The sequence below is a fragment of the Mytilus trossulus genome, unplaced genomic scaffold (assembly GCF_036588685.1).
Source record: "Mytilus trossulus isolate FHL-02 unplaced genomic scaffold, PNRI_Mtr1.1.1.hap1 h1tg000373l__unscaffolded, whole genome shotgun sequence".
Taxonomy (NCBI): domain Eukaryota; kingdom Metazoa; phylum Mollusca; class Bivalvia; order Mytilida; family Mytilidae; genus Mytilus; species Mytilus trossulus.
In genome coordinates this window covers 2,274,341-2,298,242 of record NW_026963340.1, presented here as the reverse complement: position 1 = coordinate 2,298,242, position 23,902 = coordinate 2,274,341, and the positions used below count along the sequence as shown (strand labels likewise).

At 31.0% G+C, this 23,902-nt stretch overlaps 1 protein-coding gene across 11 annotated transcripts in view; it reads left to right on the top strand.

Moving 5' to 3' along the window:
- Positions 1-23,902, top strand: part of LOC134701964 (CAP-Gly domain-containing linker protein 1-like) — an 87,314-nt gene that overhangs the window by 57,213 nt on the left and 6,199 nt on the right. For 9 of the 11 annotated variants that reach the window (XM_063563082.1, XM_063563084.1, XM_063563081.1 and 6 more), the window contains 10 exons: positions 540-743; positions 2,697-2,834; positions 4,081-4,167; positions 7,155-7,385; positions 7,932-7,984; positions 11,836-11,890; positions 12,844-13,000; positions 13,821-13,858; positions 14,702-14,826; positions 15,778-15,953. In XM_063563082.1, coding sequence (XP_063419152.1) covers positions 540-743; positions 2,697-2,834; positions 4,081-4,167; positions 7,155-7,385; positions 7,932-7,984; positions 11,836-11,890; positions 12,844-13,000; positions 13,821-13,858; positions 14,702-14,826; positions 15,778-15,953 — 1,264 coding nt within the window. Of the gene's footprint in view, positions 1-539; positions 744-2,696; positions 2,835-4,080; positions 4,168-7,154; positions 7,386-7,931; positions 7,985-11,835; positions 11,891-12,843; positions 13,001-13,820; positions 13,859-14,701; positions 14,827-15,777; positions 15,954-18,406; positions 19,415-23,902 lie in introns of those variants that run through there. The other 2 variants (XM_063563085.1, XM_063563078.1) reach the window with 2 other exon arrangements.

Genomic DNA, 23,902 nt, shown 5'->3' with positions numbered 1-23,902 from the left:
CGACATCTTCTGATTTACATATTTTTACACATTAACATTATCCATTTGCAGCGGGGGTATCATCAGTGAGCAGTAGCTCGCAGTAACACTTGTTATAGTTTGCAAATGAAGAAAAAACAACAACAAAAAAAACACCGAAAATCAAGCAAAAAAAACCAAAACACAAGCTAACATCTGTTTAAGGGCCAGCTGAAGCACACCTCCATGTGTGGGATTTTCTCACTGTATTGAAGACCCATTGGTGGCCTTTGACTGTTTTCTGCTCTTTAGTCTGATTGTTGTCTCTTTGACACATTCCCCATTTTCATTTCCATTCTCAATTTTATATTTTATGACAAAAGTTTTAACTTAAAACAAATATGACATGACTTGCTTTTTCTTCTGGTAACATTTTCGTAGAACATTTTTTAGTATTTACACAAAACACCATTGTTGATGTAGTTCTTGAATGTAACATTGATTCAGTTCTTTGGACTAAAGCTTTCAGAGGTCAAAAAAGAAAGTAGATGAATTTAAAAAAAAAACATTTAAATTTTCAGTTTGAAAAAGAAAAAGGTGACAAATTGGTGAAAAGGTTAGAAGGCGAGAAAGATAGTATAAACACAGACTTAATACATATCAGAGTAACTAACAGTAAGGTTCAATTAGAGTACGAAAAAATGGTGGACGAGAAAAATAAACTTCAGCAACAGATTGAGGATCTGAAGGAGGACAAGGACAAAGTGTCAGAAACTAAATCTTCTGTAAGTTAATTGTCAGAAACTAAAACATCTGTAAGGTAATTGTCCGAGTCAAGCGTCGGAAACTAAAACTTCTGTAAGTTAATTGTCAGAAACAAAAACTTCTGTAAGTTAATTGTCAGAGTCAAGTGTCAGAAACTAAATCTTCTGTAAGTTAATTGTCAGTCAAGTGTCAGAAACTAAAACTTCTGTAAGTTAATTGTCAGTCAAGTGTCAGAAACTAAAACTTCTGTAAGTTAATTGTCAGAGTCAAGTGTCAGAAACTAAATCTTCTGTAAGTTAATTGTCAGAGTCAAGTGTCAGAAACTAAAGCTTCTGTAAGTTAATTGCCAGAGTCAAGTGTCAGAAACTAAAGCTTCTGTAAGTTAATTGTCAGAGTCAAGTGTCAGAAACTAAAGCTTCTGTAAGTTTATGTTCCGAAACTAAAACTTCTGTAAGTTAATTCTCAGTCAAGTGTCAGAACTAAAACTTCTGTAAGTTAATTGTCAGAAACTAAAACTTCTGTAAGTTAATTGTCAGAAACTAAAGCTTCTGTAAGTTTATTGTCAGAAACTAAAATTTCTGTAAGTTAATTGTTAGAAACTTAAACTTCTGTAAGTTAATGTTCAGAAACTAAAACTTCTGTTAGTTAATTTTCAGTCAAGTGTCAGAACTAAAACTTCTGTAAGTTAATTGTCAGAACTAAAACTTCTGTAAGTTAATGGTCAGAAACTAAAATGTCTGTAAGTTAATTGTCAGAAACTTAAACTTCTGTAAGTTAATTGTCAGAAACCAAAACTTCTGTAAGTTAATTGTCAGAAACTAAAACTTCTGTAAGTAAATGGCCAGAATCTAAAACTTCTGTAAGTTAATGGTCAGAAACTAAAACTTCTGTTAGTTTATGGTCAGAAACTTAAACTTCTGTAAGTTAATTGTCAGAAACTAAAACTTTTGTTAGTTAATTGTCAGAAACTAAACTTCTGTAAGTTAATTGTCAGAAACTAAAACTTCTGTAAGTTAATGGTCAGAAACTAAAACTTCTGTAAGTTAATTTTAAGAAACTGAAACTTCTATAAGTTAATTTGAAGAAACTGAAACTTATGAAAGTTAATTTTAAGAAACTGAAACTCCTGTAAGTTAATTTTAAGAAACTGAAACTTCTGTAAGGTTTATTTGCAGAAACTGAAACTTCTGTAATTTTATAATCAGAAACAACAATGTCTGTAAGTTTATAAAAGTGGCAGAGTGTCAGATGCTAAATTTCTATAATTTCGTAAGTCTCTTTCAATAAAACATGCATAGTACATAGTGAAAGCACTTTGACAATACACATAATATGCAGTATACCCTGCTTTCAAACTAAAAAGACAGACAAAATTCACACAGCACATCTGTTTGACCCCAATACATGATCTAACTTTTTCAGGAAAAAACATTTTATGTGACAAAGCAAATAATTTCAAGTCACATTGTCTAATAACATCTTTTCTTATAAAAGTCCCCAGGATAGCCGAGACAGTTCATTCACAAAATCTAAATTGGCAACTTATCTATATTTCTATTAAGGGTCATTTCTGGTCAGTTGAAGCATTATAATTATAAGTAGCTGATCTTTTTTATACTAGAGTACTGAATTGTAGAGTTGCTTTAACTTTAGTGAATGGTGAAAAAATCTGATTATGCAGTTCTATATTGGCATTTTCAATCCAATAGAAGGAACAAATTGTAAAGTAATTCATTGAAAAATAAAAAAGTACTGTAAATTCAGAAATTATTGTGTGCATTTATTATTGCAATTTTGTCATTTAAGACTAAAATTCGATTTTAATTTTTACTAGAAAAACCCTTTTTAAATTATTGTGTTTACAACTCTGTCGCTTTTTTTCGCATTAATAAAAACCTCGCAATAATTTCTGAATTTACAGTACTTTGCTTTTCTGAATTGCAAATAAGTTTAAAACTTTCTATTTTGAATAGATTCTACAAGAAAAAGAAGAACTGGTAACTGAGAAGACTAAACTTGTGGAAGAAAATGACAAGGTCAACAGGGAACTAGTAGAAAGTAAAGCTTCACTTCAACAGAAAGATATACAGATCGAAGAATTACAGAAAGAGGTAATGGAGTCAAACAAAATAAAACATTTTTAAAGTAAATCTGGAATAATTTTGTAAGAGGTTTGAAGAGGGACGGACCTTATCTGGATTCTGGGTTCGGGTGCTTTTAAGCTCAGGATTTCGGGATTGATCTTTTCATGATTTGGGATTTTTCTTCTTCGAATTTCGGGATGTCGGAATTTAAATTTCTTTAAATTTTGAACCTCATGATTTCATGTGTTTAAGCCCAGAACTTCAGGATCGGGACCCCTCTGCTCCCCAATTAAACCAATAATCATTGAGGATTCAACCTTGTTTTTGAGGATATTATTTTTTGGTAATTTTTAGGGAGGGTAAATCATGATTTTAAGTGTTTCACGAAAAAACAAATTTCCTTCAAAGCAGAATTTGAAAATTTACTATAAAATCTCCACAAGCTTTCTATTTTTTCTTTAACAAAAAAAGTTTTACTGTCTGAACTAACAGAATCTTCATTACATTTAAATGAGATAAGAAATGTTTGAAAATGAAGAAGTTTAATTCAGTAATATTCTTTGGCAATTAGTGGGGATGTGATCTTGTTTTGAAAAGGGATAGACATTCATTCTGTGATACAAATAAGACTTCATAGAACCTAGGTGGTCAAGTGGTCTAACTAGTTCTACTACTTTAATCACTAGGCAGTCAACACTGAGGTGGTCAAGTGGTCTAACTAGTTCTACTACTTTAATCACTAGGCAGTCAACACTGAGGTGGTCAAGTGGTCTAACTAGTTCTACTACTTAAATCACTAGGCAGTCAACACTGAGGTGGTCAAGGGGTCTAACTAGTTCTACTACTTTAATCACTAGGCAGTCAACACTGAGGTGGTCAAGTGGTCTAACTAGTTCTACTACTTTAATCACTAGGCAGTCAACACTGAGGTGGTCAAGTGGTCTAACTAGTTCTACTACTTTAATCACTAGGCAGTCAACACTGAGGTTGTGATTTCTACCACCCCTTGTGCGGGTGCACTGGACTCTAATTATAATTGACTAAGATTGTCAGTTAACCTTTTGAAGGTCGGTAGTTTTCTCCTGACACTCGGACATCCTCACCAACAAAAAATGGACGCCATGATATAGCCCAAATGTGGCGCTTAAAAGTGGTGTTAAAATACCAACAATCAAGCAATGAAACTTTGTTAAAAAGGAGACAGAATAAATTAAGGACTTTACAGTTATAGTTTAGATTCATACATATTTTATAGCATTTTATTAAATAATAGGTTGAGAAAATGAAAACAGAAGTGAATGATAAAGAAGAAGCTATGTCACAGAAATCACAAAGTCAGTCACAGGATCTACAGACACAGGTTAGTTATGCTCAAGTTGTTGCTAGTTTCTATAAATCTTTTATTTTTATTAATATCATATTATATTAATAGTAGGTATCATTTCACAGATTAACATACCCGTAGCCAGGGGGGTTCGTCCAAACAAAGCACTGTCAAAGTCAATGTTCTGTTCGAATTGTGACTGTTAAAGTCGAGTTTGTGAGTCCAACTCCCCCCTAGATTAACTTTCATTATGAACACTCAAACCTTAAAATTTGAAAGCCCAGGATGTATAATTACCTACACACTAGTTGAACTATATATTAACCAAAAGGATTGGAAGAATGAAAAGCAAATCTAAGCATCAATTAACCAAAATGACAACACAGATCAAATTTGTGTATATACTATATACAGTGAAACCTGTCCAAACCGAACACCTACGGGACTTTTCGTTTTGTTCGGTTTTCACAGGTGTTCGGATTGAAGAGGTAAACGGAAGGCAGGGACTAAACTTAACGCTCGCCCGGGCGCCCGAGGCGACCAGATTTTCGGCTGGGCGAATATATTTAGTCAACATGGTCGCCCAGCTGGCGACTGTAAAAAAATTGAAGTAAATCCCATTTGTACCCTTCCCCCGAAATATTACCAAAGACTGTTCCCAAAAGGAAACCTGTTTGTCTTATCAAAGCGATAATATAGAGTATTTCCGAAAACCAGTAGGTTATTTCTAATAACTGAACCCAGTCGAATAGCTATGTTTTCAATCCGGAGTCACGATGTTGCATATATATACCTTCTTCTTTCCGCATGTTTTCTTAGTTCTGCTAAATTTTCTACGATAATTTCATTATTGAACAGTGTTTTCTATTTTACTGTTCAATAAGCATTGTGAAAGGGATGTTTTCTTATTGTCCTGCGATTCATTACAAGCCTGTGTTAGACGGTAACTTGTCCCTGAATCGCTTTTTACAAAAATATTTAATAAAAAACGAAATTTAAAATCTCGTAAATAAAAATCCCAATATCTAGTTTGATATCCAATCTTCATTAAAAACATATTGAAAAATATATTTTGATCAACACTATTAGAGGATGGCTTGGATTGAGATAATATTTAATGTTCAAAGAAAAAGCCATATTGTCTAAAGGTCAACAGGAAGTTGAAAATTTGAAGGGAGATAATTTTGTTAGGAAACAACCTAAAATAAATATTGTCAAATCTTATGATGCATTTCTGGTGGCAATAATTCAAATATTATAATGGTTACCATAGAAAACATTTTCAAGACTACAAGTAGGATTTCACAATAAGGCTTCATTACAAAAACTGTTTTGTTTCATAGTGATACCATGAACATACATTTAAAGAAGAATCAAAGAAGTTTGTATTTGAACATATATGAAGACTACTTCCTGTTTTACTTCTTGTATGAATGATCCTCCTTACGTGGGAGCACTTAACAAATGTACAAGTTTGTTAACTATAAACATCAAAATGATTTGCTTTGCTTCATGGTATGATAATTTGATAAAAAAAAAATCTGACTGGAACCAACATCAAGAACATATTAATTTCTGAATAAGGTTTAAATACAATGTTCTCCAGCTGAGCCTATAGCTACCAATATTCAAGGTAACTTGTACAAAGTATCCTTACAATCCCGGTTATTACGCTAAAGTGCCCTTTCAGAAAACTAGCACCCTTCTGCCCTGAGATTTAAGCTGGAACACTGTTAGTAAGTATATACTAAGTAATTTTCAGTTTTGTTTTATTTTAGTATAAAGATTAGTGGGCTCCTAAAATTTTAAGTGGGCCCCTGAAAAAAATATCTTAGGGGCCCAGCTGGCCCCTAGAGAAAAACAGTTAAGTTTAGTCCCTGGGAAGTCGACACCAAAATAATTTAGGCACTTACTAACAAGGCACGATAGGTGACACAACAGACGACAATTTATTTTCATGATGATTTATATGTAAATGTAAAAAGATAGATAGATGAAGATAGACGTATTTTTCCTTTTTAGATCTAAATCAAACACCGCTCCGTCAATCACAATCCTCGTTGTGTAAAGGTATAAATCGTTCAATAATGTCCGACATGGAGCGAATTTGCTTTTTATAATTATTTTCTAATCCGTTGATTCAGTGACCAATTCAGATTCTCAGTCACTGTCAAAAGACGATTCCGTTGTTGAATCGATATCGTCATTTTCAATAATCTGAACACACGAGTTCTTGGACTAAACTGGTCACCCGCTGATCGATACTTTGCCACAAGATAAGAGCGAAACAACAGCAGGGGTCCAGTTTATTCTCGGACTTTATCGTTGACAAATAGATAACGGAGGAGGAGGAGCATGAATTATATATATAGGGCCTCAAAAGGGAATCCGGCATCCCGTAAATATAATTCGAAAGTCTTGCACGACTTCTTAATCCAGCGAAACGCTTTAAAACTATTGTTTAATTAAACAGGTTAGCTACTAAATGACAGTTACCAATTTATGACCGTAAATATTTGAGTAACGAGCATTTAATTGATTTAAGGAAAAGATCCATTCTTGTCCTTTCCGGCGATAGGGCAGCTGACCAGTTTAACGTTTCTTTACAAACAAATCATTTGATCACTGAATACAAAGACACAGACATGCTAATTAGCTGATTAGTTTGTAAAAACAACTCAGCAGTTCATTAAACCTCAATTACCCCGGGGATACTCTGTCATCCTGTGTTTGTTTAATTAAATCATGCAAATAATTAAAAATGCTTTTTTGTTTTGATTGCTATCGATCGATTTTGACAGGTAATTTTAAGTTACATACTTACTAACGAGCCTTCAAAAAAGCGTTCGGAATTCGGTGTCGACAGGGTTCGTTTTTTTCAGGTTAGATTAACGTTAATTGATAGGGAAATTTTGTGGGACTTTGAAAATTGTTCGGTTTAAACTGAAATTCGGTTTTATCAGGGTTCGGTTTACCCAGGTTTCACTGTATCAAAGATAGAATGACATGTTTTTTTAATACAGATTCAGAAAGCACAGGCCAGGGTAAAAGAATTAGATGGCATGTTACAATCAGAAATAAGCCGTGGAGAAAAAACAGTGAAGGAATTGGAAAAGAAACTTCTAATGCAGACCTCTGAGACAGACCAAAAATATAACCAGTTAGAGGCTTTGTTTAAAGAGGTGGAGGATGAGAGAGATACCATGAAGGCTCAGTTAGAATTCTCTAATCTGGTCGCTGAAGAAAGGAGGAGGGTAATTGATGATAACTGTCTTTAAATTCTAAAAACTGGATAAGAGCTGTCAATGGAAATATGCTGTATGCAACTATTTTTTGCAAGCATTTTATTTTCATGAATATAAATTGTTGAAATATGTAAAACTTGCTATTTCTTTACTCAACCATATCAAGTAAATTTGAGAATTGCGATATAAAATCTGTGTGATATGTGTTAGAAAGAGCTAAACATGAAATAAAGAATCTGGAAATATACGCTGGCTTACAGTACAGTCTGCACCAAAAACTTTTTCAACTACTAGTCCACAGACCAATATTCTGACATTTTTCTTATTGGGCTTAACAAAATTTTGCAAAATATTACTAGTCCGAATGAAATTTTACTAGTCTGGGGCATCGGACTAGTGGCCAACCGTGCAGACTGACAGTATATAGTACAGGGAAAAGAATTTTTAAACCACTTACTACAATTTATAATTATACAAAGCTTGTTAGAAAAAAATGCACATAATTTCAAAACATAACATAATTTAACGACAAGTCATTATTTTTTACTTTCACAGTTAGAAGAACAGAACATGCAGTTAAACCAAGAAATGGAGAAAACAGAAGAAAGGTGGGTGTTGTCCTTAGTCAAAATATTTGTCACTTTGTCATGGTTGATCACTTCACTGTGTGTGACACATACATACTTAGAAAGTGTTGTAGAATTGTCACAAATCTGTATAATGAAAAAGTGGTTGGATATAATTTACAGTTAACTCTCGTCTCGAACTCGGTTGACTTGAAATTTAAGGATAGGATTATGACTTCCTTTTAAACAATTTTGTCAACTTTAAACGACCTAAATAACGAAACTATTGATTTGAAATTACTCTCTCTGATAAAAGCCATAGGAAACAATTGTAACTGAAACAATTGAATAAGTAAAAACAATGTTATTATAATAATGAAAGACCATGACATACAAATACATCGATCTGATACCAGAATATTGATCCCCTTTCCATATTCGCCCTGATTTATTTTAGCTTTACCATGCTAAGCAAGAGTTGTGTCCCTTGTTCTGTCAAATTTCCGCTTTTCCTTTGAGTCGAACTATGTGTATCTCCGGTCCGGCTGACTTCGACTGTTCAATACTTGCAGTTCTTTTACAGCATAAACCATTCTTGTAAGTTCATACAGAAAAGGTGTACTAACATAAGAGGTCTCTTACCATATGAGTTCAAAATACAGCTGTCATTAATAGTAGCCATATTAATTATGTGTATCAGTGGAGGAAATGTTAAAGCATAAAAATAATGCCAATACACATAATTAAAAGCACCATTTTTGTGGGTTCACTCAATATATCATCAAGAAGTATCTGTGTTCTTGTGTACCTTAATACATATTACTTAGTTAAAATAGACATGATTTTAGCTAAACTTACCTGAGTGTATAATCAACTACTGTAAATTCAGAAATTATTGCGTGCATTTATTATTGCGATTTTGTCATTTTAGACTTAAATGCGATTTTAATTTTTACGATTTTGAGAAAAATCGTGTTAAATTCATATAAAATATTTCAAAATGCGAGTTTAAATTATTGCGTTTACAACTCGGTCGCATTTTTCGCAATAATAAAAACCTCGCATTAATTTCTGAATTTACAGTAGTTGTAAGCTTTATTTCTATTTTGAATTTAGTCATCAGGAGCTTTTAAAGTTATGAAAAAGGAAGATATAGCCTTAGTTTTCAATGTAATGTTAAGATATTTTTGCAGTGAAGGAATGTGATACCATATAGCAGGTTATTTTTCGCAGGTGTAAAATTTTGTAGTTTACATTGAATAAGGTATACAAAATATTTTGGCGGTTATTATTTCCACAAATGAAAAACTTTTATCAGTACCTTTGCATGTGCACTTTTAAATTGGTGGAATTTATTTTGACTGTTTTGTTCTATCCGCGAAAATAATACAAAATTTACACCCTGCAAAAATAACCCGCTATACAGTATTAGAAAATCACCTTCAAACAATAAGTTGAATAAAAGAAATGTTCAACTAATTGGGAAGTAGTTTTAGAACTGTCTTATTAAAGTGTGTATTGTGTTTTTTATTCAACCTTGACTGTGTGTGTCGCTGATTTCACCACATGGTCTTAATGGTAAGCTCACAAGTGCATGAATGTTATATTTGCTAGAAATTATTATTATTGCACAGTTATTTCTACAGACTTAAGTGACCTTGAGTTGAATAATGCTTGTTAGAGTTCTGTCCCCTGAATAACTCATTTGAAGTCTATATTTTTCTTTTCATTCTGTGATCTTGACCAATGTTGTACAAGCTTTACTTGTCTTCTGTTTTAAGTGTAAAAATAGAATTTTCAATATCAAATACTGTAAACCAACTTATTTTCGCGAGCGGTTTATTTTCACGACTTTCGCGAGTAGAAAAAAAACTCGAATATAAATCGTCCTGAACATGTAAAACTTAGATCTTTCCTTCAAGTAAATAAGAAAATCGCGAAATAAAATAGCCGTGAAGTGGTCAAGAAAGAGAGGAACGCAAAATAAAGTATCCGCGAAAATAAGTTGGTTTACAGAATGCTTTAATGATTTGTTTATTTTTTTAAGCTATTTTTTAAACAACCTTCGTCATAAAAGGTCATTACTGAATTTCTAACATAGATATGTTTTAAATGTGTCTGTTGCATTTACAAGATGTAACCTCTTTTTGGAAAACAGTTTGACATTTGAACTTCTACTTAAAATTACAAATTGGTGACCTACTCTGAGGACAAAACGCTTTATAAGAAATACATATATTTGGGAATAATAGAAGATATATGTAAAAGAAATATCTTAAATAGTTAGGAATAATAGAAGATTTAGAAAAAAAATCTTATATATTTGGGACTAAAAGAAGATAGAAAAATTTCTTTTAAACTATACAATGAAATCTGATTCAGATATTTTTGTTTAACTCACAACCTACTTTAAATCCCTGTATTAAGATAAAGAAGCAGAAAGTACAAAATTTATTCTTATTCACAAATTTTTTGTCAGATGCATGATTTTGAATCCCCTTAATTCTTGCATCTCTATGATTACCTGTTTTTTTTTAAATAACATATTAAATAAAAATAACCTTAAAGGAAATGATATCTGGATCAGGTTTAAAGATCACCAATACTAACAGCATGAAATTTTTTATTTGACTGAAGAAATGATTATCATACCAAGAACACTAGATAATATGGAATGAATTATTAAGCCAGTGTATAATTATGTAATTTTGCTTCTGTACATGCATGGAGATGCTCATTAAAGTAGTCAACTAATTATTTAAATGTATCTGGTATTTTGAATAAATTATGTAAATGTGTGTAGTATTTTGAATAAATTATGTTAATATATCTTGTATTTTAAATAAATTATGTAAATTATCTGGTATTTTGAATAAATTATGTAAATTATCTGGTAATTTGAATATTCACAAGGTTTCTGTAACCATAGTAAATTTTTAAAGGCTATTCGTTCGGACAAATATTTGCTATTTAACTGGAAGATAGATATGAGACTATGCAATTTGGTCTAATGATGTTGAGAAAAAAGAAATGATGCAAAATATTTTCTCTTTTGACAAAAAAAACTTGTTTGAAAACTCTTTGGAATAAACTCTTGAAACTATATCTTTGAGAAAAGGATAAATCTTATTTTTAAGTAAATTATAAAAAAAACTTGTGGAATTAAAGAACAGAATGGCATCATGAGCATATAACTTTTAGATTAGAAACATAACAACAAAGTGTCTATAGGAAAAAAACTTTGAGCAAACGAAAGATTAAAATTTCTAAGAAGAAAATATGATGTTTTATTTTCTCTCCCAAACTTTGCATTTTAGGGCAAATAACATTTAGTTAGTTACAATTAAAAAAAATTGTCACCAATTAACATTTAACATTAAGCTTTTTCATTTTTTCAGCTGTTTTAGTTAGATTTTTGATGTATTATAAAGGATATTTCTATGTATATGTTATTTGTTTTAAACACAGACAAAACAAAAGCTTAATTTTAATAATGAACAGAAATTCCTCTTTAAGAAAGTATTTTATATCCTGAGCCCAGTTCTGAAAAACATACATGATTATTTCAACCAACACAAAAAAGAAATATTTCCAAATGAATCAAGTTGGTATTGTGAAGAACAATTTCAGTACACTGCATTTAAAATGCAAACAAAAAGATAAATTACATCTGAAATATTCACCTAAACTTAAAGTGATAATTTTAACTCCTGAGATAAGAGATTAAACCAAAGGAAAAAATGAGTGATGTCATAAAAAAATAATCCAATTAACAAGTATTCAGCATATTGAAATCATTTTACATTGTAATTTGTTCTATGTTTACTCTAAAAAGTGAAGTTTAAATAAACAAGCGACATACAACTTATTTTCCTATTATGTTTATTTTTCAGTCACAGGAAGGAAATTGACAGTCTAGAAAAGACAAAGATTTCACTTCAGAAAGAGGTAATTATAGCTTCTCCTTTTGGGGTGGGGCACAGATTTTTTAAGTTAACCTTGTCAGCTGTCCCACTAGACATGTTCACTATCAGATATTGATGAGATCATTTCTATTTTTGGATTTGTTTGCCCAAATTCCTCTTGATTGTTTGACATTTTAATGCAGCAATATCTGTCTTTTTTCTATAAATGAAACCTATTCAGAAGTGTTTTTATGCCCCACCACCTACGATAGTAGAGGGGCATTATGTTTTCTGGTCTGTGCCTCCGTTCGTTCGTCCGTCTGTGCCTCCGTCAGTGCGTCCGTTCGCTTCAGGTAAAAGTTTTTGGTCAAGGTAGTTTTTGAAGAAGTTGAAGTCCAATCAACTTGAAACTTAGTACACATGTTCCCCATGATATGATCTTTCTAATTTTAATGCCAAATTATAGTTTTGACCCCAATTTCATGGTCCACTGAACATAGAAAAGGATAGTGCGAGTGGGGCATCCGTGTACTTTGGACACATTCTTGTTTTTTATACCCTAACTGCAGCTGAGGTGGGATTAAGTGTTACTCTTTTTAGCTCACCTGGCCCAAAGAGCCTCTAGTTTATATGTCCAAAATATGTTTTCCGATCTCTGACTTAAGTTTGCCTCAAGCATATGTTATTAAACTTATACTCATTGCTTAATACCACAAAACACAGATTAAGTTCACATTTGGATTGCATCACTTTTATCATTCTACAGATATGATTGTTTACATGTTGTATGGAAGCTGGGCATCATCTTTGTCCCATGGACACACTCTCTATTTATTCAATCTTTTCTGACATACAAATATACACAATGTACAAAATAGCAAAACCAAATTATATATTGTTTGATTCAAACAGCTATTTTGGTAAAGATAGGTACTTCATGTGTACTTGTACTGAATTATAAGTCTGTTTAAAACTGTTTTTTTTATATACAAACAGGTTGCCAACTTAAAGAATGAAAATGCCTCACTGGATAAGTTCAGACATTCGACAGAGAACCAAGAAAAAGAAAACAAAGACTTAATGAGTCAGATAAACTCACTAAAATCTCAACTCCAGGCTCAAGAAGTTAACAGTAATACTATAGGACTCTCAGGTAAACTCACTAAAATCTCAACTTCAGGCTCAAGAAGTTAACAGTAATACTATAGGACTCTCAGGTAAACTCACTGAAATCTCAACTTCAGGCTCAAGAAGTTAACAGTAATACTATAGGACTCTCAGGTAAACTCACTAAAATCTCAACTCCAGGCTCAAGAAGTTAACAGTAATACTATAGGAATCTCAGGTAAACTCACTAAAATCTCAACTTCAGGCTCAAGAAGTTAACAGTAATACTATAGGACTCTCAGGTAAACTCACTAAAATCTCAACTCCAGGCTCAAGAAGTTAACAGTAATACTATAGGAATCTCAGGTAAACTCACTAAAATCTCAACTTCAGGCTCAAGAAGTTAACAGTAATACTATAGGACTGTCAGGTAAACTCACTGAAATCTCAACTCCAGGCTCAAGAAGTTAACAGTAATACTATAGGACTGTCAGGTACAATCTATAATACAACTTCAAAAAGAGATACTGAATTCACTCTATTGTAAAATCTTAACTTTCGACTAGTTAAATAATGTAGGAATGAAAGATTAAATAGTAGCTTCTTTTAGGTTGAATAAGTAAAAAAAGAATGCTTAAATTCAACTATAGATAGACAGTCTCACTATTTGTTAAAATTTAAATTTAGCTACAGTTTCTTGAACATAAGTATTCCATAAGTGATATGCCATTTAAACATGTGCCTTCAAGTACTCATAGCTAGTTGATTTAACAACAAAAAACCAATATCTGACATCCTTTGGTAGAATTTTTTCCTGCTTGTGAGAAGCTTATACATGTATTGAGATATTGGTTTTTTTTTTGTAGCCAATGAAATTGAAGATAAACAGACAATAGACGGTCAGGTCAGTCAGTATATATAGTTACAAGATAAATATAGAAAAGAAGAATGTGGTATTATTTTGAATGAGACAACTCTCCACAATAGACCAAATAACATACACTTATAGGTTACAATATTGTATTGAACAATGAGCAATGGCCGTACCGCATAGTCAGCTATAAAAGGCCCTGAAATGACAAATGTAAAACAATAAAAAAAAACTAACAGCCTAATTTATGTATAAAATGATGAACAACAAAAAAACCATGTTAACCAACCTTTTATTTACACACAGAATAAGAAAATGTGTGAAAGTTCAATAAGGTAAGAAAAACTGGAGATAAAAATCAAATTTTAAAACTTGCTTATATTTGGAAATAAAAAAAAATGGGCAGTAAAAATTGATATTTACCATTTTCAATAAACAAGTAAGAATTTTACTAAAAAAAAAGCTTTTATTTCTTTAAACTGTTGTTTGCAACTGTCTTGCTTGAAAGAATACTGACCTTGGGGTAATAATCATTTCAACATTGTTTTTTTTTTCTAAAAGTTATATCTCAGCATACTTCAAAGAAAGTGTACAACAGTCAACAGTACATTTTTTTGGAAAAAATGTCTGAGCTGAAAGGAGAAACTGTGAATTCTTTATTATTCGTTGGACACCAGTTTTCATGGATTTCATTGGTACAGTTGACCCATGAAATTAAATGTTCAATGAATAACAATTTTTATTAAGACTTGTATGACTAAAACCCTGTGAAATCAAATATCCACAAAAATGTAAGTTTTCCGTCATCCATGAAAAAGTTAGTGAACCCACAGTAGATATTCCAGCAAGATTCTTAATCTAGTCATTTGATTTTAGGTTGAATTCCTTAACTCTGTGATAGTTGATCTACAAAAGAAAAATGGAGATTTAAAAACAAGATTGGAAGCCATGGAATCAGGTGTTCTTACAAATGGGGAGGCCAACAGTTCTATGGAAGAAGTGTAAGTAGTCAATTGAAGAGTAGGTATATCTTTAAAATGGTGTAAATTAGTATGGCGTTCATTATCACTGAACTAGTGTATTTTTGTTTAGGGGCCAGCTGAAGGACGCCTCCGGGTGCGATAATTTTTCACTACATTGAAGACCTGTTGGTGACCTTCTGCTGTTGTTAATTCTTTGGTCGGGTTGTTGTCTCTTTGACACATTATCATTTCCATTCTCTATTTTATTAGTTACATGGTAGTTACTGTAAACCAACTAATTTTTATGACCTTCTCGAGTAGAAAATTAACGCAAATATGAATAGTTTGGAATATGTCAAATTTGGATCTTTCCTTATTTAACTACCTCAATAGACCACTTTCGAGTTCATCCGTCACCGGAAAAAACTCTTAAATTATACGCGCCTTTGTCACCGTCATTTTTGCGTTTAGGGGCGTCGTCACTTCCTTCCAATGTTGAGCGAGTGGTTGGAAAACTATAATTCTATATTGTACGAATTATTAGGCAAATTGAATTCTCAAAATTGACAATCAACACTGCTGTCATTAGGGAATTGTCAGTAAGTACCTACAGAGCAACCATTATTTCTAGTTTATCCTGCACAAAGACGATCACTAAGACGCTTGATGAACGTAAATAGTACAGGGATACAGGCGAGCCCCTCTATCTGGTAAGTGATGTCATAAAGGCGAGCATAATTGACGAGTTTTTGCCGGTGACGGAACTCGAAAGTGGTCTATTAAATAAGAAAAGGATGCAAAATTAAGTATCAGTGAAAATAATCTTCTGTGATTATTCTATGATATATATTTGTAGAAATGAAAGTATGAAGCTGCCTCTATGATTATTCTGTGATACATTTCTTTCCTATGTCTATTTATAGAAGTGAAAGTAAGAAGCCTCCTCTGTGATTATTCTGGTATATTTATTTGTTTGATGTCTATTTATAGAAGTGAAAGTAAAAAGCCTCCTCCAAGATTATTCTGTGATATTTGTGACGTGTTTGATAAACATGATACTGAAGATTGTCCTTGTCAGGCCATGGATTACGACGAGGAAACTCCATCGCCCTCACATCACGGTGGTGACCGTAAACAACTACGACCTTACTGTGATATATGTGAAGGTAAGAAAGTTTTAGATTATATTGAATTCTGGGTAATATTTTCAAAGGCATTGACTCAAACCCTGCTCCCTTTATCTAATCTTTCTTGTCCTTCGGTCTAATTTCCATAAAGCTGGAATTTACAAAAGGAGACATTTAAGGAATTATATCTTGATAACTAAATTAGCCAAGATAATGTCTTTGCTAAAATTTCCCATGTTACATGATAAAGTAATAAGAAATATTACAAAAAATTTGTTGGTATATATTGAAACTAGTAAAATTTTGGTTCTCTGATAGAATTCAAAATTCCAACTTTTAAACAGTAGATCAAATGTTTCGCTGTCAATGTATGTGATCATTCAGAATTTATTTGAGCAAAGATTTTACTTTTAGTTAAGAGAGTGAAAGATAAATAATTATAGTTTTATTGAAAAGTAAAAGGATAAATAGTTATTTCAAGTTTAGAATGTCAGTCTTGTTCATCCAACGGAACTTTATTGTGATTAGCTCTGTTCTTTATCAGGTATTAACTATCAGTTAATAACTATTCATGAAATGGATATTACTAAAACTTCATAAATAAATTTACAAGCAATATTCTGGCTTTCTCCTGGCCATATCATTCTTTTCTGGATTCTGAAATTGAATTCTTAGCCTGTAATTAACTAACTTTGATATTTCCTCTATATTGCATTCTGTTTTGAAATTGATGAAATGTTAATGGCATGAATCATATTTTTATTTTCAACTATATTATCATGAATTAACTGCATGATATGGCCAGTCAAAACTTAAAATTTAAATTAATTTAAATCAAACATTTTTGTAAAAGATGAAAAATTAGATTATGTTTCAAAAGATTGATGGAAAAATGCAAACATTTTATTGTATTAAAAATAACTTTAAAAAATAGTACAGTTATATACAACAGTGAGAAAAAATGTTTTCTTTATGAATTTTGATTGGCCACAATCATCTACTGAAATATATGTATCAAATTGAAATGAACCTCACTGGCAGATCTATTAAATGTTAAATGGGGTCAAAATGTAAATATAAAAATTGTGGGTATGAAAATGCTTATAAATAATGTCGGACAGGTAATAAAAAAGTAATTTTCGGAAATTCAGTGATCTGCCATTGAAAGTTTAACATGTTTATTGTTATATTGTTATAAAAATGAAAAGACAATAAATAACTTTGATATTTTTCCCTAGGGATAAAGAAAAAGTAGTTGCAATTTGGAAATGTCTTTTTCATCTTTCAAAATTTAATAATAAATTACAAAATATGTGTATAATCACACTTTTTTGATAAATTGGTTTGTAGATTTGTAGATTTTATCTAAAAATGCTGCTTTGGTCAGTCAAAAAATACTTGAAGCTCATCCCGTCAAGAATTATTATGCATGGTATATCAAACCAGCATTACCAAAAGTCTGAGGTTCTCTCACTCTGGCTTCCTCAATCAATATTGACAGCCATACAATAGCACAATAGTGTGCAGGGCTCGACATTACCGTTTGTCCGATTGTCCGGGACAAGTGGAAATAGGTGTCGGGCAAGTAGATTCATCATACTACTTGTCCGATGGGACAAGTGAAAAAATCGATGTCAGATGTTAATAGATCAAATTCAAGACTTTTACATTCCTAAAAATATGAATGATTGTTTTATTGATCATACAAAATGAAATAAATATTCATTGATTGAACCAGAGACATATAAACTTGTATATTAGGTCTCTGATTGAACGTATTTGAACATGCTGGCAGCCATTGACCAGGGGAAAATAAGTAAGGGGAAGGAAACCAAATGTAAATGTTTCTTCTTAGTATAAGTCTCTTGAATTAGGAGCACCTCCATATGGAGTTTTACCTTAACTTTAAAATTTTTAATTAAAGTTTGTATCATTTGATTTTGAACGACACATGATAGTGACAATGTGTTAGAGAGCTCAGTCTTGCAAATAAGCCTTCAGTCTGAAATAATAAAATGAATTTTGATGTAGTATTCATATAACATAACAAAATGCTCCCTTTAATGATCTTTATTAGGTACAATCAAAGGGCAAGTGTTATTATTGCATATAACATGTATAATCAATACAGAGAATTTTCAATTATAAATTCGGACAAGTGAGTTATGAGTTCGGACAAGTTGATTTTCTTGCAACTTGTCCGAAGGGACAAGTGAGAAAAAATGATAATGTAGAGGCCTGGTGTGGAAAGTGGCATTAAACACCAACCAACCAATCAATCATCCAGCTCCTAGTTAGAATTTGTATACTTCCTATCATATACTTTTAATTTTATAAAGTAAAAAGTAGAATAACAAAATAATTTTTAATCTGAAAATAATCGAAAATGGGTCAGTTATATCTGCAAACCAATTTGTATGAAAGAACTGGATGAAAATTTAGAAAAATTGACAATATAACATTGACTGTGTGCATTCTTATTTTGTTTGCAGCATTTGGTCATTGGACAGATGCTTGTGATGATGAACAGACTTTCTAACCAATCACCTATAGTCTTTCATGAAAGAAGATTTACTCCACCAATGGAATGCTGCATTTCATATTGGGCATGAATTTCCTTCCATATTTGTTTTGGTTTTAAACACATGTTAACATTTTACGCAAACATGTTGCTTGTTTTGTTTTTTTGTTATTTATCATATGTTAATAAACTTTCCTGTAAGTTATTTCCATAAAAAGTTAATTTTTAATTAGGAAGGAAAATTTATGTTAGTATGAATTTAAACCAATATTCCGAGGTAATGCTGAAGTTTGTGTTTAATCGAGCTTTTTGCAGACTATAGTTGCTTCTAAAACAGTGCCAATTTTGACGTGTTAATTTTTTGACTTATGAGTCTGTGTTTGAACCACTTTGACATGTTATGAAAATGGATTGAACTGAATTCTTGTGAACCTCTTGGAGACCAAATGAGTTTGAACTTTAACAAGTCTGGCTTTCATTTGAACCTCAAGATGCAGTGTGAACTGGCTTAGCAAAATGAACTCTTACAACCAACATTTGAAGATATATTGTGTGAACCAGCTACTTACAGTTCCAAAATTTTTGTGAAACAACCATCTTTCGTCATCAGTAATTGTTATATTTGAAGAACCTAATGGCATAAACTTTGGCTTGAACCTGCTGAAATTCATCAAAAATGAAACAGAATTTCAAAACTGGAACAGAGTTCATGCATTTGCAGTACCCAGCTTTGAACCTTTGAGCTTTCAACAGAAGATAATTATTTTATGTGTCTTAACATGCATATGTCCAAGTCTGATGTGGGGTTGTGATTTGTGTTATATGCACTCAGTATTATATGTTAAAAGTTGTGATGTTCATGTTTTAGCTGAGCAAAATTATTGTACTTCTAAAAAAAACAGTTATGAGGAAATATATTTAAGGATGCATTTGTCTTCTTATATCTTTTTTAAGTAATACAGGGTTTTCATTAGATAAAGTGAAACTAAAAAGAAATTAACCTTGTGCTATTTCTATGGAAGTTTTTCGAAATGAAATCTTTCTTTTATTCAAAGAAAATGTTTGATAGGTTATAGTGATGCTTCAACAATGAATGAAAAATTGCATTATTCTCCAAGTCCATAATTTTTTTATTATTTTATTTTGAAATAAGTAATTTTTTGACTATTCAAGGACTTAGTTTTCTAGCTTTTTATTGCTCATATGTCTGTTTTTTGTCTCAATGACACATTTCACATTTCCATTCTCAGATTTATTCAGTCTGATATAATGTGTAATGTGTTAAATGTAAAAAAAAACACCAAAAAACCATTTTTTTAACAATATGCACAAGGTTAATTTCTTACTAGAATCTTTTATTATAAATTAACAGGGTTTGGTTTAAATCTATGAGGTATTTGTGCATTATTGATTTTCATTTAAACTTCATTATAGCTCAAAATTTTATTACAATATAATTAATATTATTTCAAGATTCAATTTCCTAAAGGAGAAGGTAAGAAAAGGCCACCTTTTGGCACCTTAAACTAAAAACACTGAGTATGAATAAACTTATTTATTTTTAAAACTTTTTATAGCTACAAATTTCTTTCATTTTAGGTAAAACTACCAACAAAATCAAAGATGTTGATTTAAATAACAATATCATTGTGGGCAAAACTTGACACAAATCTTTTTATAAAACTATAAAAATAGCCATCAAAATGTCAAGAAAGTATCATCCAATTCATGTACTTGTATTGATAAAATAATTATGATATTGAAAGCATCCTTGATTTTGCTATTAGTCCCATATAATAGGCAGAATATTACCCTTATCATACCTCCTGCTTTAAGCTTTAGATATTGAAGATAATCATATTTTTCTAGCAACAGTTTCGTAAGCTTTTATAACGAAACTTAAATGCAATATTTTGAAGTTGTTAGAAAGGTATTTTCTAAGCCATCTGGTACAAGTTGTCTTCATTATCAAGTGAATGGGTGGAAATTTTCAAATTTTTATGTGGTTTTCAGTAGAATATTGTCTATTGTTCCATACAATGAAGTTGAATATCACATTGCACACATATCTGATTTGAAATTTACAAATCCTGTTGAATTGTATCATCAAAATACTGCTTTATGAGTCATTTTCTTATGGTTATTACATAATTGAATGTTTCAAGTTCAAATTTTTTACATAATATGCTTATAATCTGCTGATTTCCATTTATAATACCAGTGCATAATCTTCATCTATTTTCACCTAAAGTACACCTGCCATCAGCAAGAACCGTAAGACGTCACTTGATACAACTAGCTTTTGACATTGCATCAACAACCACCAAGATATGAACAACTGCCAATTGTAACACATACTCCATGTGGGACTGTTACATGTAAAAACATCTAAAAATTTTGATTTAAATGAACACTATCAAATTGACTGCCAATTAAGTCTTTAAGTGTAGTATATGCCAGGCTAAAGTTAGAAAGATATCTTTTTAGGGTTTGTTAATACTAAAAATTGGATAGATAGATAGATAGAAATGTACATACTAAAATTTTAGAAATATTATTTCAGATAAAAGTTAACAGTTTTCCATTCGATAGGAGTAAGCCAAAATTTTTAGTAAAATTGGTTATTTATGGTAGCCACTGAAATTAGGGTAGGATTGGGTATTTAGTTTAAAAGTAGAGGAATTGGGTAAATAAAAATTAGATTATTCTATGAAACCTTAAACAGATAAATATTTGATCTTGGTCGAATTTATGAAGAACATTTTTAGTTATATAGCTTCTTGTTAATTTATAATAATTTACGATTTCTCATTTTCTTTGTATAAATTAAGATTAGGTTTTGGAAAACAATAACTAATGACTATGGTTCATGTACATTTATTGTAGTTCTATAGGTAACTATTTATGTTAAAGGGAATCCATATAATTAGTGATCTCTCCTCTTCAAATATCTATCAAAAAAGTTCAAAGTTACCAAGAAACCTTTTCTGTTTATCATCAGTTCATGAGCATTTTATGACATTAGAAAGAATAGATTTTGCACATCTTGTAAAGTGTAAATATATAAACAATTGTGTATTGTAAACTAATGTACATATATATAAATATTGTATATAATAATTTAACAAATTTGTCAAAAGTGATTGTGAAATTTATCACATGTTTTTATCTAAAGTGGAAGTCCAATTTTGGATGCAAGATGCAGAAATTTTGGAATAACATATCTGTATGTGTTTAATATTACTGTTGAAACAACACATAACTCTATAAAATCAATCATTTATTCTAAATTGTTGCAATAAGACAAAGAAATAATTTGAAAGATTGTCATTAGCATTTTAGCTATAGCAATATAAAACTTTAAATTTCTACTTTTTCAAATACAAAAACAGGTGATAAATTTGTAAACCACTTTGTATAAACACATCATTATGTAAATTATCCCAGTGCTCAACTTGTATACTTGTGTATGAACCATTCCACGCTCTGTAGATTCATTATATACCATCAGTTACAATATTGAGGGAGAAACCGTTGTCATATATCTAGAATGAGGATCTGAAGTCAACACTTGATTCAGGGGCTTCCAGGGCTCTCATAAAGCTGTACAGTCCTCAGTGTATAAGATTTGTGCTTGAAACACTAAATCCAATATTTTGATTGGTTGATTTCTTAGTCTGCAAACTATATTGGAACTTTAAAGTAATAATGACAGGAGTTTATTGTACCACTATTTGTTCTGAAAGTTTCTTTTTAACAAAAATCTCCCATAAAAATCAGTCTAAAAATGGCTTAAAGTTAAAGCCTCACTTTTCTTGAGGTAAAGCCCCAGAATTTGCTTTCAAAATTTGTTGAATCTGATATCATTCTGTTGGTTTGATATATTTTATTGGTCTTAAGATATTGATTACAGTGACATATAATGAATTAACAGGCTATGTTTTTATTGTACCGGTAAGTACATACTTCACATTAGCTTATTGGAAGAAAGGAAAACTAAAGAGATTTTCTTATTCTCATTGCATCAAAGGTTAAGCTTAAACATATTCCTCTTCAAAAATAATGCCACCTAATGTAGGTATGTCTTATTTTTATGTACCTCACATCTCCTTTTATTCATAAATATGGTGCTTTTGTTAAATTCTATTGAAAAACCAGTTTTTGTAAACTTTCAATATTCACAAATTTTATGGACTTTTTGTGTGTGTGTGTTATACAGATGCAGTTTGTTGGTTATATTATGCTTTTTGAAGCTACTGCTGAATTATACATTGTAACAAATATTTTGCTTCAGCTATACAAAAACAAATACATTCAAAATATTCATAGGTTGTATAAACCATACATGTAAGGTTTGTGCATATAATGAGATCTCAGTGGAAATTTTTAAATTAAAACCCTGTGATAAGTTTTGCCTTGGTAGGTAGGATCATCCCTTCTAATTATAAAAGATGGAGGTTGGATAAAAATGTATTGATTGATAGCTATATTGTAGCCATTGCTAGGTTTGAATAAAATTACAGAACAGTCAGACTGAGTGTGATTTTGAAAAATATGCATTTTAATCAAAGCAGATAAAATGTGCCTTTAATGTTCTTTTAAATGTGTGTTTGTTTTCAGTGTTGAACATTTGTTCTATTAGTGGACCAAATTTGTTAACTGTGCCATGTCAGTGGTTAATATTGAATAAGGAAATCCAAATTTATATATATTACTTTGACCCGTTCTGTGATTTTTAATGTCACTGCAAGGAGAATGAGACTAAATTAAATTGAATATTTGTATTTATAAGCTCCCAGGAGAACATTCAATTTTGATTTTAAAATAAGCAGATACATAGGATTTTTAGACATAAATTTTTATTTACATCCAAAGTCATTTCTTACTTCCAAGTTTGGGTTTGAAAACAATAGATATTTTAAGTAGAGTTGATTCTAACTTAGGGGATGGCTACAATAAATTAAAATTGTTGAGTAGGATGTTTTCTGTAGGGTGTTACTTATTTCTTTATTTATTCATATTTTTGCATTTATTTATGGTATTTGTTAATGTTTGTTTTCAGTTTAGTCTTCATTTGTGAAAAGTGTTTAAGTATACTCAGTGCTACTTTGTGCTTATTTTTAAACATGTAAGTGTTTTATTTGGAAGCTTGCCTTGTAAACAAAAGTTATTCCAGAAGGAGAAATATTTCAAGTCATTGCAAATTGTCAGCCTACAACCTTTTTTAATTTCTTTTAATTGGTATGAAAAAAGCAATAGAAATTAAATTTTTCATCAAGTGGTATAAATGTCTTTGAGAAATTAAATTGGTGAAACTGAAAATATCTCACTAGTCTAAGTTGAGTTCTTTTTTTTAACCATTCAAAATAATAGTATTGTCATGTCCACAGAATATGAAGGGAATAGATGGACATATACATGTATAAACAATTTTTTTTTTAAATACATAAAATATAATTTAATATCG